This window comes from Mus musculus, chromosome 5 (assembly GCF_000001635.26).
Source record: "Mus musculus strain C57BL/6J chromosome 5, GRCm38.p6 C57BL/6J".
NCBI lineage: Eukaryota > Metazoa > Chordata > Mammalia > Rodentia > Muridae > Mus > Mus musculus.
In genome coordinates this window covers 113075278-113098725 of record NC_000071.6, presented here as the reverse complement: position 1 = coordinate 113098725, position 23448 = coordinate 113075278, and the positions used below count along the sequence as shown (strand labels likewise).

General features: G+C 52.8%; 2 protein-coding genes across 15 annotated transcripts in view; both read left to right on the top strand.

Moving 5' to 3' along the window:
• Positions 1-12403, top strand: part of 2900026A02Rik (RIKEN cDNA 2900026A02 gene) — a 134970-nt gene extending 122567 nt beyond the window's left edge. For all 6 annotated transcript variants that reach the window (XM_017320881.2, NM_001375886.1, XM_030254503.1 and 3 more), the window contains 6 exons: positions 888-1128; positions 2962-3136; positions 4642-4760; positions 5482-5624; positions 6229-6311; positions 7702-12403. In XM_017320881.2, the coding sequence (XP_017176370.1) occupies positions 888-1128; positions 2962-3136; positions 4642-4760; positions 5482-5624; positions 6229-6307 (757 nt within the window). In that variant the 3' untranslated portion in view covers positions 6308-6311; positions 7702-12403. The remainder of the gene's footprint in view (positions 1-887; positions 1129-2961; positions 3137-4641; positions 4761-5481; positions 5625-6228; positions 6312-7701) is intronic.
• Positions 12404-16489: 4086 nt separating this feature from the next.
• Crybb3 (crystallin, beta B3) lies at positions 16490-22887 on the top strand. Of its 9 annotated transcripts, none has more exons than NM_001359005.1 (7): positions 17142-17170; positions 17633-17694; positions 18146-18246; positions 18848-18966; positions 20211-20343; positions 21049-21191; positions 22655-22887. In NM_001359005.1, exons 3-7 carry the CDS (start codon positions 18172-18174, stop codon positions 22818-22820), a joined length of 636 nt encoding a protein of 211 aa, NP_001345934.1. In that variant the 5' UTR covers positions 17142-17170; positions 17633-17694; positions 18146-18171; the 3' UTR covers positions 22821-22887. The 9 variants fall into 9 exon arrangements, with proteins under 9 accessions (XP_030109964.1, NP_001345934.1, NP_001345936.1 ...); NM_001359007.1 differs by having other exon boundaries at positions 18062-18246; NM_001359004.1 differs by having other exon boundaries at positions 17620-17694; positions 18062-18246.
• The last annotated feature ends 561 nt before the right edge of the window (positions 22888-23448 follow it).

Genomic DNA, 23448 nt, shown 5'->3' with positions numbered 1-23448 from the left:
TGGATGGATGGATGAGTGGATGGATGGATGGTTGGTTGACAGAGTAACTCACTAACCAACTGGCTGGCTGGCCAGGTGAGCGAGGCAGCTGTTGGTCTGAATCAAGAGGCCCGAGGCCCAGTCTTCTGTGCTGGTTATTAGGGACCCTCCGACCTGCCTCGCCGTCACCCAGGGGAAACGCAGCAGGAGCTGCCCACATAGGCCCTGCATTGTGTCAGCTGTGCAGGTCATCAGGGAGTACACAGAGTGGGGGAAGTGGGTTTTGTCTTTAGAGGGGTCCCCAGGGTTGGTGTTAGAAGTGGACTGATGAGTCCCGGCAGGTCCCCACATGGACGGACCTGAGGTCTGAGGTCCCTGAAGCTTTTTTTCTTCAGAGCCTTGAAGTTCACCACATATCTCCCCACGGCCTGTGTTGCCTCTCATTCATTCATCATTCTCTGTCTGTCTGTCTGTCTCTCTCTCTCTGCCTCCCCCTGTGTGTGTGTGTTTATATGTGTGTGTTCGTGTTTCTAGGAACAGGTGGTTGCTATATAGCCCAGGTTGGCCTCCATCCCCTGACCCTCCTGCTTCTGCCTCCTCCTGTGGCGATTCCTGGTGTGCCACCATCACTCTGGGTTGGGTCTTGGCTCTCCTTTGCAACCTGCGCTCAGCAGCTCCTGGGTTGGGTGGCGCACAGTCTCTGGAGCAGACTGAGGAGCATCCCCGTTCTACACCTGAGCAGTGTCTCGTGGGACAACGGACCCCTAGCTACTGTTGCCAGGAGTGGAGATCTTCCAGGAAGCCCTGGTGTCCTCTGAGCTTGAACTCTGAGCCGCATGCTCCTGTGCTTGGGGTTTGGTGTCCTAGGACCCTCAGTGACCTCTGTCACCTTCCACCTTTTCTTGCAGTTTTGGCCCCGAGTCTCCGTCTCCTGACAGCAGCGCAGCGTCCGTGGGAAAGCAGCCCCCTGGCAGTCACTTGTCCTCATATACCGAGTCCACGTCGGTGGAGCAGCGTGACAGCTCCAGGGACCGGCGCAGCTCCAGCGTGGACCGCTCCAGTTCCGAGCTGGAGTCCACAGATGGCCCAGAGGGACCGCCTCCATCAGACGTCTGCCCTGCCCAGGAAGATGATTTCTCCTTCATCCATGTAAGCCTGCAGCCAGTGGAAGTGGCTGGGCTGGAAACACATTTATTAAAAGATTGTCCTCCGGGACAGGCTCTGTATGCCAGGAACCCCTGCAGTGAGCATGGGACAGAGCCTTTGACAGGAACCCTCCTGTATAGCTTAGGGCATCCCTTACTAGCTGGGCATCTTGGGGCAAACGCCTTCCTCTCTCTAGTGCTTAGCTTTCTTACTAGTAACCCGTACATAACTCTATGGCTCAAAGGTGATCTCGGGTGTCCAAGGTACTACGTGCCATTGAGCACTCAAGGGTTTGCCTGTGGTTTGCCACTCTCACCTGGCCGGCCGTGCACAGCCCGGGGGCCCTGCCTAGAGCAGGCACAGAGAACAGGCTTTCCGGGTTCTCATTCGGCAGGCATGGAGCACTGTCTGACAGCCATTCCAGTCGCAGGCCCTCTTCGTGGGCCTGAACTGAGCTTGCCTGGGTCCCACGGCACGGTCACCCCTCAGGTGCCCGCTGTCTCGAGCCCCAGGCTGCACAGTGTTCTGCTCTGGTCTTTTCAGGAGCAGAACAGAACCCGACCCTGCTCCAGAAACCCTACACTCCTGGAGGATGCAGGATGGGGTCACCCCTGTACCCTACGAGGAGGATGGAGGATAGGGACCGTCACCTGAGTCTACAGGAAAATGGAGGATAAGGAACTATTGCTAGAGCTTCCAAGGGAGGGGAGGGATCATTGATAGAGTCTCCAAGGGAGGATAGGGACCATTGCTAGAACCTACAATGAAACTTCACTCCTGATAGCCAAGCTTCTGTCCTTACTCTTGGGTAACTGATGCTCCAGCTGACCTTGAGGGGCCCCTAACAGGCCTCCAAGGGGACTCACAGCCTACACATGGCAAGGTCTTTCCTGCGGAACCTCTAGACAAGAATGCAGACAGAAAGAGCCGAGATCAGCCCCCCTTTGCCATATAAGCAGGCCTGGCGCCCACCTCTCTGGGTGTTGTAAGGATTTCAGTAGGTGATCTGTTACTCACTCAGCAACTGAGCACTAAGCTCTAACTGCTGCTGAACCTTGCTGCGGCTCATGTGTACACACGGTACGGGTCACATGACACAGAGGTCTTGCTGGACGTTCCTTCTGGAACTCTGAGCACTTCCTGTTGTGCTCTTGTAAGCAGCAGCGGCAACAAGCAGCCTTGGGACCCCAATAGCTGGCTTCATCCCGGGTCCACACTGATAACTGAGGGGTGACATCCCCTGCCTGTCTTTTGGATTAGCCGGTTGACAGGGCTGCTGAGTCTGTCCATATGCTGGTGGCTCTAAGTATGAGGTAAATTGAGGCGTATGTGGGGTGCCACCATGACTTGGGTGTCCTGTGGGGATCATTTGGAGATGTCCCAGGGTGGCCCTGTGGACATGGAATGTACCCCCTTTAGTGGTGGTCTGTAGGTGATCTCTCCCCTCCAACCTGCACCCTGGATTATCATGGTGGCCACAGTGAGTATCAGGGACTCCATGAATATGATTGTTATAAAGAATGAGAGAATACACTCAGCTATTCATCAGACAGACAGAAAACAGGCACATATTGAGCCCCCAGTCTATATGTGCGCCTGTGCCTGAGTGACATCACAGGCTATGTCCTGATTGCCCACTTGCATTCTAGGGCACTGCTCACATGGCTTCCATGGGGAAGCCGAGGCTCACAGGATCGAGGGTGCTGTTAGAACTTGATACATGCCCCCCCCCCCCGTGCCCCTGAGAACACCCCTTATGAACAAGGCTACACATAGCCTGCAGACCCTCCGCTTACAGTTTCTTTCCTTCTTGCCTCCTCCTCGCCACCCCCAAAGCAAACCTCAGTCCTCGACTCCAGTGCCCTCAAGACCCGGGTGCAGCTGAGTAAGCGAAGCCGTCGCAGGGCACCCATCTCCCACTCGCTCCGGCGCAGCCAGTTCAGCGAGTCTGAGAGCCGATCCCCTCTGGAGGAGGAGTCACACAGCACGTGGATGTTCAAGGACTCCACAGGTATGCCAGTGCAGCTTGCGTCTGACCCGCATTCTGCAGTGATCAGGAAGACTGTACGCTAAACCCTGGGAAGAACAGCCGGCTTTAGAGGGTTTGGAACACAAGTCACCCAGGAAGGCTGTGATTTCGCATCCTGTAGAACTTGGTGTAAGCAGGGTCTTGAATGTGTTCTGAATCCATCCATGTGTGGTGGGCGGTGCCCATTTGTCATCCCAGCAGTTTGGGACAGAAGCGAGATCTTCATGATGCAAAGCCAGCCTGGCCTACAGAGTGAGCTCCATGCTAACTGTGACTATATAATATGACTTAAAAAAAATTATTTATTTTATGTATGCAAGTACACTGTAGCTGTCTTCAGACACACCAGAAGAGGGCGGCAGATCTCATTACAGGTGGTTGTAAGCCACCACGTGGGTGTTGGGATTTGAACTCAGGACCTTCGGAAGAGCAGTCAGTGCTCTTCTCACTGAGCCATCACGCCAGCCCAGGAGTCCTTGCTTCTCATTGTTCATCCATGCCAGCAAGTGAAGGTTAAAATGTGTGGCAGGGGGAGGGGGGCTGGGAGGATGTGTAAAGTGCTTGTTTCACAAGTACAGGGACCTGAGTTCAAATCCCCAACACCCACGGACACTTGTAGCCTCAGCCCCGAGGGAGCCGAGACAAACTGATTCCTGACGGTTGCTGGCCAGCTCTTCTAGCTGAACTGGTGATCTCCAGGTCCAGTGAGAGACTGCCTCAAAAGAAAAAAAAAAAAAAAAAAAAAGATAAAGCAAGGAGAGATTGCTGTAGGTCGCCAGCATCATGGCATGTGCATATACACGGGTACACACACATGAACACATACACACAGACTCATTCATACACAAGTGAGCATCTGTTGGGCCAGAACCATGCCAACCCACCTGGAGCAAATGCAGCTCACCACAGTGTCAATGCACCCAGACTCCCTCACAGGGACCTGGCAGCAGGACCTGTGGCTTCCATAGCCCTGAGCACATGCTCGGAGATGTGAAAGGCTGAAAGGCTGGGGCCGACCTTTCTGAGCGTGCCCAGTGTCCAGCTTGGCCTGGGGCTCCAGAGGATGTGCTGTGCTCCACCGATGACCAGTTCTTAGAGAGGTAGAAACTCCTTACCCAGCAACTCATCAGCAGGAAGCCCCTGGCCCAGCTAGGGGGGTCATTCTTTGAAGAGACTCTGGAGCGCTCCATATCTCCCCCTGTTAGTGGAACGTGTCTCTGCTCCCTGATCTACCTCTGTCAAGGATGACCTATTATTCTTCCAAAGTGGCAGAAGCGAGAGGGTCAGCTGATGCCCCACCCCAGAGGGGGCGATCTCACCTGTGGCCGGTGTTTCCCAGCAGGTGGCAGAGTTTGAAGAAGAGAAGTGAGCAGGAAGCAGTCTCTGGGGCTCATGCCCAACTGCACAAGCCCAAAGTGGGCTAGGAGTGTGTGTGTCCTCGGGATGTGGGAGGGGCCACCAGTGACTTGAAGTGCTTCTCTTTCTAGAGGAGAAGTCGCCCAGGAGGGATGAATCAGATGAAGAGCCGCCCCGGGTGGAGAGGACCCCTGTCAGCCACCCGCAGAGGATGCCCGTGTTCCCAGGCATGGACCCCGCTGTGCTGAAGGTACCCGGGTTTCCCAAGAGCAGTCAGCACGAGTCTGCTCCTTCCTGCCAGCCCTTCCTTCTGTCTGTCCACTCAGCAATGCCTTTTCTTCCTCTCGCTCTGTCACCCATCCGTTATTCAACCTTCTTCCCTTCCCGTCTATCGGTCATATTCAAACAGCCTCCCGCTACCTCTTCCGGTTACTCATCCGTTTAACATCCTCTGTCTCCATCTGCCACCTGAGTGCTGGAATGGCAGGGATGTGACATTATGTCTAGCTTCTTCTCCCAGGGGAATCCAGCTGACACTGTCTTTTTTCTTTTGTTTTGTTTTGGTTTTGGTTTTTTTCGAGACAGGGTTTCTCTGTGTAGCCCTGGCTGTCCTGGAACTCAATTTGTAGACTAGGCTGGCCTCAAACTCAGAAATCCGCTTGCCTCTGCTTCCCAAGTGCTGGGATTAAAAGTGTGTGCCACCATGCCCGGCCACACTGTCTTAAGTTACCGGTCACCCCTGCTATGTGCCTGTGGACTCTAGAGCCGCAGGCTCTGCGTCCTTGTGCAGATGCAGGTGTGAGTTTGCTGGGGCCTTCACTCCGATGAAGCTGTTGGTCTCTCATTTCTCAGTCCCATACTTCTGGCCTGGACCACCCCAGTGCCTTGTGAGGTGTTGCTGTGCAAACACAGCTACATGGGACTTGTCCTCAGACAGGAGACAGTGACACTCGGCCGTCTTCTCTCCCCAGGCTCAGCTGCCCAAGAGGTCAGAAGTGGACAGTCCTGGAGACTCTCTCAGCTGGACACCCCAGCCCAAGAGTCCTAAGTCGCCCTTCCATCCCGGGGTGCTGGGTAGTCGGGTGCTGCCTCCCAGCACAGAGAAAGAGGAGAGGTAAGGATGGGGACGAAGACACTTCCTGCATGGGATTAGGATGCTGCTGTGCGATATGTGGTGCGTGCTGGGTGCTGTGTCGTGTGTGCTGCTGCGTGGGGGGGAGGGGGAGAGGTTAGATGGCAATCTGTGTTTTTTCTGCAAGTGTATTCCGAACTCTGATAGTTAGAGTTGCAGCCCAGGGGGAGATGACAGGAACCCCGAAGCCTCTCTTCTCCTTCCTCACCCTCCTGACCCAGAACTCCAGGCCGTGTTTCCAGGAACCCCTGCCAGGCGCAGCCCTCCGCACATGGATAGAAACTGAGGCACCCAGCCTCCTCTTATGTTTGGGAAGCACATTGACTTAGGCGAGTCAGGAGGCCTCGCTGGTTGGCTGCCCTTCAGGGAGGAGGAAGCTGCCTCCACCCCCAACCAGGCTGATTCTATGCAGCCTAACCAGGCCTGATTCTCTGGCTTCAGGCCAGAGCTGGTGGTGGTCATATTGTGAGGTGCGAGGAGACCTGGGAAGGTCACATGACCGTTCTGGGGCTCACTCTCCTCATTTGTAAAATTGGTTTGGTGACTCTGTGACCTTGGTCGGCTCACGACAGCTCTGTGGTTTCAGGTCAGAGGAGTGCTCGCCCCAGTGGCTAAAAGAGCTGAAGTCCAAGAAGAGGCAGAGCCTGTATGAGAATCAAGCCTGACCAGGTAAGACAAGTTGTGCTGAGGCACAGAGGACTTGGGGGGGGGGGGGCTCCGGAGGAAGGAGGTTATACAAGGAGACCAGGGGTAAGAGAGTCTGGGGAAGTGTATATAGGGTAACCAGGGCTCCGAGCCCATGATCCTGACCTTCCTGCTGCCTTCAAGACCTTTGGAAAGCGGGGACATCAAAGGCCAGCTTAGCCAGGGAAATTTCAAAGTTTTGCATAGGGAAATCTCAGTATACAAACCATGCAATTAAAATTTAACTCGAGACTGTATATAGCCAGACTCTTGGCATCCACCTGAGATACAGAGAGGGTTCACTGACACTGAGATCCGGGGACCCTAACGTGCTGCGTGTGAAGTGGCCTAGAGTCTGCATGAAGCCCTCATAATGATCCCCCCGTGTACTTGAAAGCACCTCTCGTTTTTTAAACTGTATTTATTCGTTGTACAAGTATGTGGTATGTGAGGGCGTGTTTCCATGGTGCAGATGCAGAGGTTAACTCCGGAGTCAGTTCTCTCCCCCCACCCATGCGTGGGGCCCAGGGATTGAACTCGGGTCTCCAGGCTTGCACAGCAAGCTTCTTTACCCACTGAGCCCTCCTGACGGCCCTTTAAGTCACCTGGATGGCTTCTGACTCCCCAGGACAGTGTCTCTGCTTTCTTGTCAATTCTGCTCTTGCCTGGACGATGCTGACACATCTGCACATGCTCAGTAGAGGCGCATCCCGTGCTTTGAGGGAGCTCATCACAGTGGGCTTTCTCTTTTGGCCCTGGGGCTTGGAACCTCATGCTAGACCAGTGCCCTGCAGATGCCCCATGGGGCTCCTTCGCCTGGCTCTACCCGTTACACTCTAGATAATTCCCAGCAGACCATGCATCTGACTGCGGGGGTGTTAGAGACATGTGCACAGCACATGTCACATAATTACGTATATGGGTGGACACGTGATGGGTACATTCCCAGGCATGTCTGCCTCAGGATGGTAGTGGAGGATTCAGGGGGCCTTGTGTTTATTCTGTCTATTGTCGGGGCTGGAGTGCAGTTTCAGCATGTGGCCACAAGGGGAGCAGTGTTGTGGTTCCCACATGCCCTGTGCTTATGACCAGCAGCCAGACAGCTCTTGCTTTATGGTGCGTGTCCAGAGCCTTCTGTGGTGTTTTGAAATCTGTGCTAACAACAACCCACTGGAGGGGAGTTGAGGTTCTGAGGTGATGCTCAATTGCTCCTGGTCAGAATGTCCCAGTCAGGAAAGCTGGAACCCCGCCCCCACCCCCAGTGGCTCCTGCACCACCAGGGTATATCCTGAACCCCAGCCTAGGATGGAGGAAGGCCTGACGGTGAGAACCGTGCCAGGTGCTCTGCTAACCAAAGACTGTCATTTCTCTGCAGACAGGATGTCACCACACCCATAAACTCAAGCCTTAACCGCCAGATGTCTGAACCTGAGGCCAAGCCGCCCACTCCTCCCTGACCACCATGCTCACGTGCCTGAGTCTTCCCACCCTGAAGACTGCCGTGCTGAGCCACACCCGGGTCCCCACAGGAAGACCCTGTCCCGGGACTCGCTCCAGTCCACAGAAAGATCTTTCGGCTCTCCAGGCCTGTGGATCGGCCTTTGGTGTGACAGTTGGCCTTCCTGCCCTCTGCATACACCTCACCATACTCCCTAGGCTGGGAAATCGGCTCTTGGGCTCCTGCCCTGGCAGCCCTTCGGGAAGGACCTTGACAAACAAGCTTGAATGGCTTTTGGGTTTGCCACCATCAGAGGATTACGCTGGGGTCTGTCTCGCGGGTTGGGTTTGATTTTTTTCCCCGCCCTTTTTTTTAAACAAGCTCCCCTTTCCCCACTAAGAGCCTACCTTCTGACTTCTGACTTATAAGCACAGCTCCGCCCCATCCTGTCCATACCCTTATCCTTCCTGCGAGGCCCCGTGCACAGTTGGCCTGGGTCGCACGGCTTTCATGTTTGCTTCAGAGGGGCATAAAGCAATAATGCAGCCAATTTCCCCTGAACTTTGGCAAAGTGCTTATGTCTCAGCATTGACAGCAGGAAGAGGCAGGCAGTGTCCGGTTGCCTCCGGTTACCTGATCGCTGTCCAAGCTTACGAAGGCTTGTGACGTTCACCCTTGTCCACGTCTGGGTTGCTCTGATCTCCGTGGGGGGCAGCCTTTGCCCCCAGTCTCGAGCGTTACGAACCTTGGTTGGAATTGTCCGTGCCCTGGCCACTCACGTCCTGGACCTGCTCTTTCTGAACACCCATATCCTGCTGGAGAGAAGACACAACTTAGCTCAGCGGAGCAGACGCGACCCCAACCCCACCTTCCATGGCTCTCCTGGACAAGTGATTATCTAGGTCCCATGTGGATGTTGCTCTAACTGAAAGGCCCCTGTACTGGGAGGCCCAGGCCAGATGCTGGGCCAAGAATGAGGTCTATGGTGTCCTCCATTGTGCTACCTGCATGTTCACTCCAGGGAGTCCCAAGAGCGTCTGTACTCCTGTTTACTTTTCTTAAGCCTCCAAGGTGGCATCAGAAGCCCCCCAGCACCAGCGGTCACCCGGAAACACGAGGCCAGCTGCCCGCAGCATGCCTGCAGCTTCCAGAGACCTTTTTCCAGCCTTGCTTTGGCGACATGCTCAGCAGTTCCAAGGTGGTTCAAGGTGGCCATGGAGGGCGCTGGGTCGGGTGTTTTGATGAATGCCTGCCTGGCGCGTGTGCCCACCGCTGCCCTGAGGTCCTCAGAGTTAGAAGTTGCTCTCTGTAAATCCGTTTCTCACAGGTGGTATTGAGACCTGCCTCCCCTGTCCATGGCTGCCCCTCTGTCTCTTGCCTCTGCTCCCTCCCACCCGTCCTCTCTGCCTGGTTTCCCTTGGGAAGGGTGTGGTATGAAGAACACATGGCCGTGCTTGGTGTCTCGGTTTAGGACGGTCACCTGTGCCTGTGGGCTGAGGTGTTCAGCAGCAAGGAGACGGCAGGCCCCACCTGTACCCCACCTTGTGCTCTGGCTGCAAACAGGAGCCATTGTCTGTTTACCCTGTTCCTGACTCTCTTCCTCCCCTGAGCTAGTGGTGAGAAATCACTTGGGCTTCTGTCTCCCTGCAGACTCTCCCATGGTTGCTGTTTCCTGTTCTGTTTTGTTTTGTTTTTTAAGATCCATTTTGTATTCTGTGGCAATTTTGATCTAGTTGCTTGCCAGGGACTTTTTTTCAAACACACTAGCAGGGCTGAGAGTGGGGCTCAGTGGACAGAGTATGTATCTAACACACAGGAGGTCTTGGGTTCTGACCCCAGGACCACATACATCAACTGTGGTGGTACACATCTGTGTGATTCTAGCACCTGGCAGGCAGGAGGAGGAGGGAGGAGGAAGAAGAGAGGGGGTAGTGGCTGCTTAGAAGTCTAAGGACATCCTTGGCTACATAAGATAGGAACAAGCCAGCCTGGGCTATAAAACACTCAAACAGAACAAAGCAACATTCTACTCATGATTTTGAGTCTAACTTGTCTTGACTCCTTTCTTCTGGGGAGTAGGAGCCTAGTGTAGATAAAGACCATGGTGTCAGGGAGTGCTCCTGGGTGTCAGGGAGTGCTCCTGTCTTTAGTATCAGAAGGCACGGTGGAATTAAAATGGGCTTGCCTTGTCTCCTTTGCTAACCCCTCAAACCTGATGAGAAATCAGCTTGATTCCTTATGAAGACCCACGTATGGACAGCAGCTCTGGCCAGGGCAAGCTTCTATGTCTCTCTTCCCCCTCCACCCTCCGCCCCTCCAATCCAAGCTCTGACAGTTTCACTGGGTGGCGAGTGACCTGCTGCAAGTTGGCTGTGTCCCCATTTATAGAATTGATGCAGCTCAGAGAGCAGAGGCCCATGCTTTGGATCCTTAGCCGAGCTGAGCAAGTCCTCTTTTAAAAACCAGGTGAGGTTCTGGGGCCAAGTAGTGTGCTGAATGCCTCCCCAGGACCCTCCTTGTAAAGGAACCTAATATGCCTTAATCAATGTGTGTACTTCAGGCACCTGCATCCCTCTCCCCCAGCCCTCCCTCCTGGTGACTCTGGCTGTTTTCAGAATCTCATGTAGGCTCCATCATCTCCTCTTTGCCCATCAGCATTTTGACATCTGAACTTTGGGTCCACCCCTCCCATCCAGTAGATAGGCATTCTCCTACATAGTCGATATCCTCAAACCCAGAGGCCTTTGCCCTGTGAAATGGAGTGGCATGGTGCTGTCGGGTGTCCTCAGCTCCAGCAGAGAAACTGGGTGGTCCTGGGGAGTAGGAACTTAGTGTAATGTGTATCTCACACCCCCTGAGTTGGATGCAGGGACAGATGGGATCAGAGGGGTTTGTAGGGTAAGGAAGTGTCTTAGGGTTTCTACTTCTGCACAAACATCACAACCAAGAAGTAAATTGGGGAGGAAAGGGTTTATTCAGCTTACACCTCCAAACTGCTGTTGATCACCAAAGGAAGTCAGGTTTTGAACTCAAACAAGCCAGTAAGAACATCCCTCCATGGCCTCTGCATCAGCTCCTGCTTCCTGACCTGCTTGAGTTCCAGTCCTGACTTTGGTGATGAACAGCAATGTGGAAGTGGAAGCTGAATAAACCCTTTCCTCCCCAACTTGCTCCTTGGACATGGTGTTTTGTGCAGGAATAGAAACTCTGACTAAGACAGGGAGCAAGCATGGAGTTCTGTCTACATGCCCGTTTTCCTTCTACAAGACAGCCACCTCCAGGAAGCAACTGCTAAAGTAGAGTTGGAAATAGACTCAAGTCCTCAACTTAGCTGCTGAGCAGGGATTGGAAAAAATACTCATGTGATTCCAAAGGAAACTCAGCTGGTCCTGGTGTGTGTGTGTGTGTGTGTGTGTGTGTGTGTGTGTGTGTGTGTGTGTGTGTGTGTAGGGCGGGAGTAGGGATAAGGGCTGCTCTGTCAATCCTGACTTTACAGCCACTCATCCTGGTGCCCACAGATCACACTCGGGATCTAGGCTCAATTGAAAAGTGCAAAGCCGCTCCCACCCCTTGTTGATATTCAGCCCTGGCAAGTCCTTTGGGCAGCAGAGATGCTGTGCCCTCCAAATGTGCCTTTGTCCCACCACCTGTCAATAGGGAGCAGATCTCCAAATACCCAGGTTCCCGGTGTTGCAGTTCCCACTCTGCATCTCTGAGCGTGCCTCTGAGAGAGGGCCTCTGTTGACGTTTCAGGAAGGTCACATTCCAGAAAGCCTGAAGCCATGGCAGAAGGCAGGAGAATGTGGCTTCCTCTGTCCCTGTCCCTATCCTGTGACCGCCTCATTACACCCTAGAACATCCCTATCTCTGTGGCTCCCACAGTGAAGGACACCTCATAGCCTGCATCCTTTACCCACCAAGAGTCTCCTTCAGCTGTTTATGTCACCTGTGCTGTGACAATCCCTGGCAGCTCCGAGCCAGCTAAAAAAAAAAAACCTGTTAGCCTCTAGAGGACAATCTGCGTTTTAAATGTCATCCCCTGTCGCCTTACAGAATCTGTTATATGGGGCTCACAGAGGTTGTATATTGATCTACAGAAGGCGTTTGTACCAGACTCTTTCTTACTCTGTCCTAGAATGATGACGGTCCTCCTCAACACGCGTTGTATGCTGGGGTGGGAGAATGGAATTATATATATATGATATAGGATCTATTTTCCTAACCGTTCCTCTGGGTCCTACCTGGGATGTGTGCATCGCGATGGGGAAGGACTCGACTCGCAAGGCTGCAGCATTCTGACAGCTGCCTTACTAATCCACAAGCTGCAGGCCTTCTGAATGACAGCAGATGGTGGGCACTGGAGCCAGTCCCAGGAAGAACCTAACTGCGTGACTGAGAATTCATCTATTAAAAAAAAAAACAAACTATATTTTTACTGTCAAAACAAATGGGCTTCCCGGACTTCGCAGTGGCCGGATGTCCCCTGTGCTTTTATATTTTGTCACTGTAAGAGGTTTTTTGGCACAGACAAGCAAGTCAGAAATCCAGCTGACTGCACTGAATGGGTGAACTCTGCATGTGCGAAGGGGGCACACCCAGACTCCAAAAGTAGTAAATAAAGCTTTCCTGTCAGTGGTAACTCTGAGGCTGCATGTCCACAAGACAGCAACGGGGTGGGGGTGGGGGGTGTTCTCTTGGGTCCTTGAAGGAGGAGCTGCTGGGGCTATTGGTGAAAAGAGACCAGGGGTGCTAATCGACAGCCTATGCAAGGATAGTCAATAACCTTTCCTTGATGAGAGCACTGTGGCCTAACCAGGGAAACTAATCAACAGCCTACCCAGTGATGCCTAGTTAATAACTTACCCAGGAATGGCAAGTGCTAACCTATTCAGGGAAATTAATCAGCTTACTGAATGATGTTAGTCAATACCTACCCAGGGATGCAATTGGTTGACATCTAGAGATACAACAGTAGCTTACTCAAGGATGTTTAGTTAACCTACCCAGGGATGTTAATAACTGTTTCAGGTTTGTTTTGCTTTCTGTTGCTGTGATGAGCCCCATGCTCAAAAGCAGCTTAAGGGAAGAAAGGTCTGTTTGGCTAACACTTCCACCGTCCTTCAATTGAGGGACATCAAGGCAGGAATCTGAAGCTGAATCCATGGAAGTCGCTGCTTACTAGTTGGACTGGTTTGTTTACAGACGCAGGCTTAGCTAGTCGGGACCACCTAACCGGGAACTGGTGCTGCCCACAGTGTGCCGGGCCCTCTGCCATCCTTATACTCAACACATTCCTATGGAGATGCCCATCCTGGCTGGACAACCCCTCAAAAGAAACTGGTTCTCAGATGGGAGTCTGTTGTCTCAGGCTGACAGTTAAGGCTAATTAGAGCACAATGCTAATCAACAGCCTATCCAGGCGTGTTAATCAATAGCCTATCCAGGCATGTTAATCAACAACCTATCCAGGGATGTTAGTAGGCAACATGTCTGGTGAGGCTGGTCAACAGTCTGCTCAGGAATGCTCAGGGTTTTCTAGAGGACAAGAATGGCGAAATGGATGTATATTCAAAGGTCATTTATTAGGTTGGCTTTCACAACGTGGCCCGGGAAACCTGACAATTAGGAGTCTTCACACCAGAGAAGTTGAGGATGGGTATTCCTCAGCCGTGACGCTGGCCTCCTCAGTGGTCCTTGTCTGGAGCCGAAGGCCTGGGGGATCACTGGAAAGCCACTGGTCTGCAGTCTGTGTTAGAAGGCCGAAGAAGTTGGGTTCTGATTCCAGCGAGGAACGGTGGCCGTCATGGCCGAGAGCAGCAGTCAGGCAAATGCAACCACTTGTTCCTTAGATGCCGTTCTGTCCGGGCAGCCCATTTTAAGGGTGGGAGTCCTAGTTTCATTTCTGTTGCTGTGATAAAACACTGACATTGAACAGTTTGGAGAGAAAGGATTTATTTGACTTATAATCCCAGGGTCAGTCCATCAGCGGGGACGTCGGAACTTCAGCTGCCCACAGCCAGGGTCTAGAGCAGAGAGAGATGGAGACAGCTTTGCTTGTTCCTGCTCAGTTCAGTCTTTCAACCCTCAGCAGCTTAAGAAACTCTGCCTAGGGAATGGTACCACCCACATTTAGTACAGGTCTTAGAACCGGTTGTATTGCTTTGGAGAGACACCATGACCAAAGCAACTCTTATAAAGGAAAACATTTAACTAGGGCTGGGTTACAGTTACAGAGGTTCAGTCCATTACCATCATGGCAGGAATTACAGGGCAGTGTGCAGGCAGACATGGTGCTGAAGGAGCTGCGAGTTCTACATCTTGATTTGCAGGCAGCCATGGGGAGGCTCTCTTCCACACTGGACATAGATTGAGCACAGGACCTCACACAGCAACAAACTTTCACCAACAAGACCACACCTACTCCAATAAGGCCACACCTACTCTAACATTGCCACACCCACTCTAACAAGGCCACACCTACTCTAACATTGGCACACCCACTCCAACAAGGCCACACCTACTCCAACATTGCTACGTTTCCCAATAGTGCCACTCCTTAGGGCAAACATATCCAAACCACATCACATCAATTAATTTAATTAAGACAGTTCCTACAGATGTACCTGTGGGCAACTCAGTATATGATCCCTCAATTGAGAGCCTAGGTTTTGCCATGCTTAAATTTAAAGCTAACCATTATAATAGATTTCCTTACTTCAGTTAACTTTTTCTGGGAAATCCCTCACAGGTGTGTCCAGAGGCGACTCCTGTGGGTGATTCTAGATTCTGTCAAGTTGACAATCAATTTTAACCCCCATAGAAGCTAATCAGTAGCCTACTCATTGTGGTTATCTTAGGGTTACTATTGCTATGATAAAACACCATGATCAAAATAAAATTGGGGTGGAAAGTTGGTCACTCACAGTTCCATATAACAGTTCATCATCAAAAGCAGTGAGGGCAGGAACTCACACAGGGCAGGAACCTGGAGGCAGGAGCTGATGCAGAGGCCATGGAAGGATATTGCTTACTGGCTTGCTCTCCATGGCTTGCTTAGTCTGCTTTCCTTCCTTCCTTCCTTCCTTCCTTCCTTCCTTCCTCCCTCCCTCCCTCCCTCCCTGCCTTCCTTCAAGATTTATTTATTTATTTTATGTATATGAGTACACTGTAGTTGTACAGATGGTTGTGAACCATCACGTGGTTGCTGGGAATTGAACTCAGGACCTCTGTTCGCTCCAGCCCCGCTCGCTCCTGCCCAAAGATTTATTTATTATTATATGTAAGTACACTGTAGCTGTCTTCAGACACCCCAGAAGAGGGCATCAGATCTCATTATGGATGGTTGTGAGCCACCATGTGGTTGCTGGGATTTGAACTCAGGACCTTCAGAAGAGCAGTCAGGGCTCTTAACCACTGAGCCATCTCTCCAGCCCCTCAGCCTGCTTTCTTATAGAACCCAGGACCACCAGTCCAGGGATGGCTTCACCCACAATGGGTGGGGTCCTCCCCCTATCAATTACTAATTGAGAAAATGTCCTACAAGGTTTCCTACAGCTCAATCTTATGGAGCCATTTTCTTAATTGTGACTTCCTCCTCTCTGATGACTTAACTAATTATCCAGCACTGTGGTAAACAGCCTTGGTGGAGATGTTGAGAAGCAGCCCCACCCCCGCCCCTCACAGGACAGCCCCTGATTCCCCGCTCCAAATCCCATTCTACCCTTGCTAAGAGCACGTGGCTCTGAACAGCAGTGGTGCTGATGTTCGGAACTGTGGGTTAGGGAATGGCAGACAGAAAACCTCAGATGTCACAGTGCTCAGGACGATTCAGTGTGGAGAGGGTGCCACGCTGTCTGCAGCACCACCCAGCCAGTGACAACTGGCTCCATCACCCGTGGCAGGAAGTGGCCATTAATGTGATCAGTGGTAGGTGAGGTCCTGGGGGAATGGAATCAAGTGACAGCCATGTGATGTGTGCTGTGCTCACGTGACCTCTCATCGCGACAGCTCAGGCTGTCGTCAACCCTGCAATGGAGGCTACTCTTGAATTCCTGATCCTCCTGCCTCTGGCCCCCGTCAGTGATGATCTGCGGCTGGTTGATTTGTGTGGAGGAACACAGGCCTCCCTCGTGCTAAGCCAGCATACAGCCTCTGAGCTACAGGAAGAAGAAACCCTGTACTGTCACGGAATGTCCCCCACAATCTCATGCGTAGAGCATCTGGCTTCCAGACAGACAGAAGTGCAAGTGCCATTTTTGGAAACTGGAGCTTTTAGGAGCTGGTCTGACTGGAAGAAGCAGCTGGGGTCTGGTCCTCCAGAGCGTCCTGTCCCTGCCCCCTTCCCATGTCCGTCTCCTTGCTTCGGTATCTTGCCTCAAAACAAAGAACTTTGTCTACTACACGCCCCATGTCATGACACTCTCTACAAATATGTGGCAACCAGCAACCTTGGCTTCAGTCGTCTAAAACTGCCAGCCAAAATAAACTGTCCACCCTTGTTTCTGTCAGACATTTTAGCCACAGTGACTTAGTGCTAACCAGTACATTTGTTTATGGGCCTGGGACGATGGCTAAGTGGTCGTGCAAGCACAAGGAGCAGAGTTCAAATCTCCAGCACCCCACGAAAAGCCAGTGGTGAACTGGGCAGTGACGACACACGCTTTTAATCCCAGCACTTGGGAGGCAGAGGCAGGTGGATTTCTGAGTTCAAGGTCAGCCTGGTCTATAGAGTGCGTTCCAGGACAGCCAGGGCTATACAGAGAAACTTTGTGTCAGTGGTTGGGGATGGAGACAGGAAGATTGCTGGGGCTGGCTGTGGATCTAGCTCCGTTTTCAGTGAGGGACCCTGTCTCAAGGGAATACAGCAAAGCAGGGTAAAGCGGGGGCACCAGCCTCTTCTTCTGGCATCTGTGTGCACCCAGGCTCACTCAGCCACATACACGATGCATACTCACACACTGAAACTCAATTCAGTTTGTAGCTCTGACCGTAAGAACTCAGTGATTTGCCTCAGTCGTGGAATCTGTAAAATGGCACCCCAAGGATCCGAAATTGGGATGTAGGCTGACTTGAGGATTTGAGCCTACAGCAAACAGCTTTATGACCCCCAAGTAACTGATGTGGCCTCTTTCAAACACAGTCTCATCATTGACATGTGTAGTCTGGCCAGCATCCCACAAAGCCAGCAAAGGCCATCGGTTCCCAGGAAGTCATCAGACTTGTGCAAGAGGTGACTGGCCTTAGGGGGCCTTCCCGGACACACCATTAGGATGAAATGGCCCGGACAGGATCGGGTGGACAGGATGCTATCTCAGCATCCCGTAATGTGCTGGGCCAACAGAACATGCCCATAAATAGGCCAGCCTTGGAGGCACGCCAGTCTGGAGACAACTGGTCCTGGAAGCAGGTTTGTACTGGACTGGGTGAGGCAGGGGGGAGTGTACTGTTGAGGAAGGTGCAACCTCGGGTCTCTCTGGTGTGCATGGCCCTTGTCTGGCTCACTCGAGGGTAGGGAGGGTGACCTCCAGGAACCAAGCCTGCCAACTAGGCCCAGCCACAGACAGAGCTGGTGAACTGTATTGTCTGCGGGTCTGAGCACGAGGCTGGGTCCCAATTGTTTGTGTGGGCTGAGGACCAAGGAGTGGGCAGCTCTGAGAAAGGGAATACCCGGTCATCCCCATGAAGTGGGCCAAGGCCCATGTCCTAATGATGCAGGTTAGATACAGAGCAGAAGCTGCTGGACCTCACACAAGTGTGTCATGAGGGAGGAGCGGGTCAGTCGGGGACAGGTGTTGTGCAGGACAGTGCATGTGTGTGCACGCCCATACACCCTTGCTGGCGAGCAAATGTCTGCAGACCTGTGTCCTAGGTCTCTGCCTCCTGAGGCTAAGAGAGACTTCCAGGGTCCACTATGCGAGAGCCTAGAACACGGTAAGCACTCAATAGTCAGCTTCACGGTCAGGGATGGTTTCCAAAGACCTGGCCCATTTAATGGCTGCTCAGTCCGTCTGTTTTTCCTGCCTGCTGTGGTCTGCTGTCCACCCTGGCTGTCCTGAGGTCCAGTCCTGGGCACTGAGGCTGCAGAGAGCCCATAGAGATACCCAGCCCTTTACAGGGAGCATTTGGTTGTGTGTGTGGGGTGGGGGGAGAGTGCCATCCAGTTTAAGTCCTTTCTTCCCTGTGTTCTCAGTAAACTGGTCTTTCATTACTGGGCCTCTGGGATTCCCCAGTCCCACTGACTGGCCCAGATGCGTGGCCCAAAGCAGGTGTCCAGGAGGTGTTTGTTGACTGATTATAGATCTTGGCCCTCAGTGCTGTTTGGGTGGGAACCCACCAGTCCCTGATCCTGCTGGCCGCAGCTGGTGACCTGGTTCTCCTCCAGTTTGAGGCAGAAGTATCCCCAGAGAGATGGCGGAGCAGCACGGAGCACCTGAGCAGGCTGCAGCTGGCAAGAGCCATGGAGGCCTTGGGGGCAGCTACAAGGTACCTGGCTGGATCTTGATGGGACCTAGAGCCCAGGGCTGAGGGCTACAACTGACCCAGTGGAGTTCCCGGGCACCAGGCTTCGGGGGATGTGGGCTTCAAGCTCCGCCTTTCCTGTGTGACCTCGCTTGAGTTGCTTGGTGTTTCTGGGTGCTGACAGCTTCATCTTTAAAAACAAAAAAACAAAAAAACAAAAACAAAAACAAAAAAACCGGAAGCGATGCCTGTTGTCCCCGGTCCCAGAATTGTCACGTGATAAAGCGGGTGGCCTGAGCATGGTTGGTGGATGGGGGGAGTGTGACATCGCTCGCTCTGTCCATCCCAAGCCATGCTGAGGCTTCGACGTGGATGGCGTGAAGGAATAGAGTCTGAGGAAATTTTCTGAGGCTGCCCTGCTGATTTTCAGTAGGAACCCGGGGCATTATTGCAGTTGCTCACTGAGGTCACCAGGGGGCGGTGCAGACTGCGTGGTTCACCTCGGCGAGGGGGGATGGGGGCGGGAAGCAGGTCGGGGGTGGTGGAGGGGCTTCCTGCTGTTCCGTGGAAGGACGTGGACTTTGGAGCCCTGCAGAGGCTGAGGTTCTCACCTCTGTCCATCCAGGTGACGGTGTACGAGTTAGAGAACTTCCAGGGCAAGCGATGCGAGCTCTCGGCGGAGTGTCCCAACCTCACCGACAGCCTGTTGGAGAAGGTGGGCTCCATCCAAGTGGAGTCTGGACCGTGAGTACCTGGGCAGCACCCACTGCCCCGGCTTCCTGCATTGTGAGGCCCAATCCAGCCCCAGATTTGCCCCAGGCCCTTGCCTTTCTTTGCCTCAGTTTCTCCATCCATAAGTTCCTGTGGCGTATGACAGGAACAGGAAGGAGGCCAGCTGGTGTCCAGCTCAGAGTTAGCACCAGCTGTGCACAGTTATGTAAATAAGGCCTGAAGAGATGGTTCAGCAGTTGAGAGCACTTCCTGCTCTTGTAGAGGACCTGGGTTCGATTCTCAGCACCCACGTGGCACTCACAACTGTCTGTATCTCCAGTTTCAGAGGATCCCACACCCTCTTTTGATCTCTGCAGGCACCATGCACACATAAAGTGCACAGGCATACATGCAAACAAAACACCATATGGTTAAAAGGGTTTCTTTTAATTATCATTATTAACAGAAACAGGACTTACTGTTAAATAACCGTAGGAATTATGACCCTGCAAAGCTTCACTTGAATTATATCATGAATCCTTGTCCTGCAAGAGCCACGCCCCTTTCTGTCGCTGGCATAGTGGAGGGAACTGAGGCAAGAAAACCTAGGTGTCTGGAACCTGCCCTCCCCTCGAGCAGCAGGCTCTGCGCTGTGCACTGAGCTCTGACCCTCAGACTGAGTCTATGCTCTAGGACTTTGCGTTCTCGGGCATGTCTGCCAGCTGTATCTCCTCATCTGAGGACAAACAGTGCTGTGCCTAGAGGGGAAAAGAGAAGTTTTTTTTTTTTTTTAAGTTTTATTCATTTTTATTTTATGTATGTGAGTGTTTTGTTTGCATGTATGCCTCTGCACTAAGTGCATGCACTACCCGTAGTGGCCAGAAGAGGGCGCTAGATCCCCTAGAACTGGAGTTGAGATGTTCATGAGCTGCCACTCTGTGTGTGCTGAGACTTGAACCCTGGTCCTTTGTAACAACAGCCAATGCTCTTAACCACTGAGCTAGCACTCTAGCCCCTTACCCATCGATCTTTCATGGGGGAATTTTACCAAACCTCCTCCCAAACGTGGTGCACGTGGATTCTCAGCATGTCCTTGATGGGCTCCTGGCGCAGGACACTAGTACCAATGAGTCCCCAGAGCCTCCCTAACAGCAGGCACAGGGGTCTGTACTGGGTTATGGGTAGGGGTAGGGAAGATGTGAGGTTCCTGTTCTTTCTCTTGCATGGGGGTCCCTGCTCAGCCACACCAGGGGTGACCCCGTTCCCTGCCCCCTCAGGTGGCTGGCGTTCGAGCGCAGGGCCTTTCGTGGGGAGCAGTTTGTTCTGGAGAAGGGGGACTACCCTCGCTGGGATGCCTGGTCCAGCAGCCGACGTAGTGACATTCTCCTGTCCCTCCGTCCTTTGCACATTGTAAGTCAGGGCTATTGCTATCCAAGTGTGTGTGTGTGTGTGTGTGTGTGTGCGCGCGCGCGCGCGTGCGTGTGCACACACATGGGTCAGTTTTGCCACTGTGATTCCGCTTGAATTGGGCCTCAGATTCTGACCTCAACAATGGTGTGGGGCAAGAAGAATCTGCCTTTTGAGTGGGAACCAGGGAAAGACACCAGAGTCCTTGCCCTGAACTAGTGGACATGACCCTTGACCCCCTTGTAGTAACCCGGTTAACCAGAGAAGCCTCATAGTTCTGGCTCAGGTCAACACTATTCAAAGAAACACAGAAAATCACGTCACGACAGTCCCCACCCTTCCCTGGCACGTCCCGAAGGGGACCTGATCCATGCTTCATCTTCTCCATCAACACAGAAGCCGCCCAGCCCCTCTTTCCAATGTCTGAACAGAGTGTTTTCTAAACAACACGGGATCAGAAACCAGGAAGTTGACACCAGAGTAGACCTAGAAGAGGGGTCTGGAGCCTAAGTCTTTGTGGTCCCCTTTGAGCCTCAGTTTCCCTTTCTGGTGGTGATGATTGGTGGGAAGAGATCTGTCCATCCCCCCTTCTGTCTTGCTCAGCTCTGGGGTGTCCTTTGAGTCTCTCTCTCCTTCTGAGAGTTGGGGTGACTCCATTCTTGCTGTTCTGGGTGTGAAACCCCACTCACCCTTGACCTTCGCCCTTAGGATGGCCCAGACCACAAGCTGCACCTGTTTGAGAACCCAGCCTTCAGTGGGCGCAAGATGGAGATCGTAGATGACGATGTGCCCAGCCTGTGGGCCCATGGTTTCCAGGACCGTGTGGCCAGCATCCGTGTCATCAACGGGACGTAAGGGAATCCCCAGCTCACTCTGCTCCAGCTCTGGCCTCTGGCGGTCACCCATTCTCACTCCAAGCCCATGTGGCAGAGGAGGGAGTGAAAGCCCAGTCCACGATCCTAGCGTCTGGGAGGCTAGGCAAGAGGAGTGTGAGTTTGAAAGAGGCCCCGGGCTCCAGAGTCAGGCCGTGCCTCAAAAGTCTAAGAGCTGCAGCAAGGGGCGTGCTAGTGCACACCTTTAAGCCGAGCACTTGGGAGGCAGAGGCAAGCGGATTTCTGCAAGTCCAAGTTCAGCCTGGTCTGCAGAGCGAGTTCCAAGACAGCCAGGGCTGCATGAGAAACCCCATCTCTCTTTGTCTCTCTCTGTGTGTCTCTGTCTCTGCCTCTCTTTCTCTCTCTCTCCTCCCTATTCTTTTTGCCCCCGCTCTCTTCTCTCTTTAATCTCTCTTTGCCTCTCTCCTTCTCCTGTCTTTCTTTATGAAATGAAAAAGTGAAAATAAAAAAATAAAACAAACAAACAAGCAAAAAACAAATTCAAGAGTTGGGCTCTATCCCCAGCAATGTACACATCTTCTCTCTCCCTCTCCTTCTCCCTCTCCTTCTTCTCCCTCTGTCTCTTCTCTCCCTCTCTCTTCTCTCTCTGTGTGTGTCTCTCTCTCCCTATTCTCCTTGTCCCCCTCCCCTCTCCCCTCCTTATGCTCTCTTTGCCCCCCTTCCCCCTCTCCCAGAATGCTCCAGCACTGGCCTCCTGCTCCACTGAGGATTCTAGGCAGCCTAGACTCCTAGACAGCTTTGCTCTATCTCAGTGGAGTGAATAGCCTCCACTGCATGGACTCCACCCAGATGTCTACGGCTCTCCCAACTCCCCAGCCCCGCTCATTCTCGAGGTGATGGTGTTCTCAAAGCTCTGCTATCATCTGGGTCTGGAGCGAGCCTAGCTGTGATCAGGCTTGCTATTTCTGCTAATGAAACCTCAGGGTGACCTTGCCTTTTTTTTTTTTTTCCTCCCTTGTGGGTTTGAACTTGGGATTGAGCCGGGAAGGATGACACTGTGAATGCACTCAGTAGCTTTTTCCTGAGCATCCGGGATGTCAGGGAAAGCTGTGTAGCCCTTCTTGCAGGTATATCAGTCTGTCGTAAGTGTAATGGAGGAACCTGTCTCTGAGAGTCTCAGGGTATGTGTGACCCAACTCCCGCCCCAAGGAGACAGAAGATCAGGTAAAGATGGACATTCTAGTCAGAAGCAATGGCAGCTGCAAAGACTCAGACCCAGCCAGGCAGAGGGATGAAGAGCTGGAGAGGGGAAGGCTACGGAGAGGCGAGGCGAAGGAAGCTTTAAGAAAGGCAGATGGTTATCTTCATCTCAGGGGCACTGGGGACCTGAGGCCAGTGAAGAGCAAAGCAAACGCAGGCTTTAGAGAGCTTTAAAGGGCTCTGGAGAAACACACCTCACCTTACTCTGTTATTCTCGGCAGGTGGGTGGGCTACGAGTTCCCGGGCTACCGTGGGCGCCAGTACGTGTTCGAGCGGGGCGAATTCCGCCACTGGAACGAGTGGGACGCCAACCAGCCGCAGCTGCAGTCGGTGCGCCGCATCCGCGACCAGAAGTGGCACAAGCGCGGCTGCTTCCTGAGCAGCTGAGGACTCCCGGGAGCCAACGCCTGTGTCCCCTTCCTGAACCTGCTCAATAAAGCCCACCAGCCACGCAGCTCTGTCTGTGTCACTTCCTGTAGGGGTTGGATGGGTGCAGGGACCAAGACCTACCTGCAAGGAGGGGAGGAGTGGGGTGTGTGGGTCCCAATCCAGTCCTGTCAGCTGAGGTCACACACACTCTGCCACAAGCTGACTTCTGCCACCACTGCCCACATCTGAATAGCTGGCTATCTGTTCTCCTGCCCATCTGTCCATATGATCATCCACCTATCCACCGACCCACCCACCCACTCATCCAGATAGCCAGCCACTCATTTATTTATTCATCCATCTACCCACCCACTTACCTATCCATCCATCTCTTCACCCATCTGTCTACCCATGCCCTCATCCATTCATTGCTTGTTTTTCCATCTATCCTCCTATCCATCTGCCCACCCATTCACCTGTCATCCACTCTTCCTTCTTTCTTCTATATTTTCTTCTTTACATCAATTTATATATCCTTGCTACCAACTGTCTGTCTTTTCATCCATCCATCCATCCATCCATCCATCCATCCATCCATTTATCAATCCATCCATCCATCCACCCATCCATCCATTTATCCATTTAT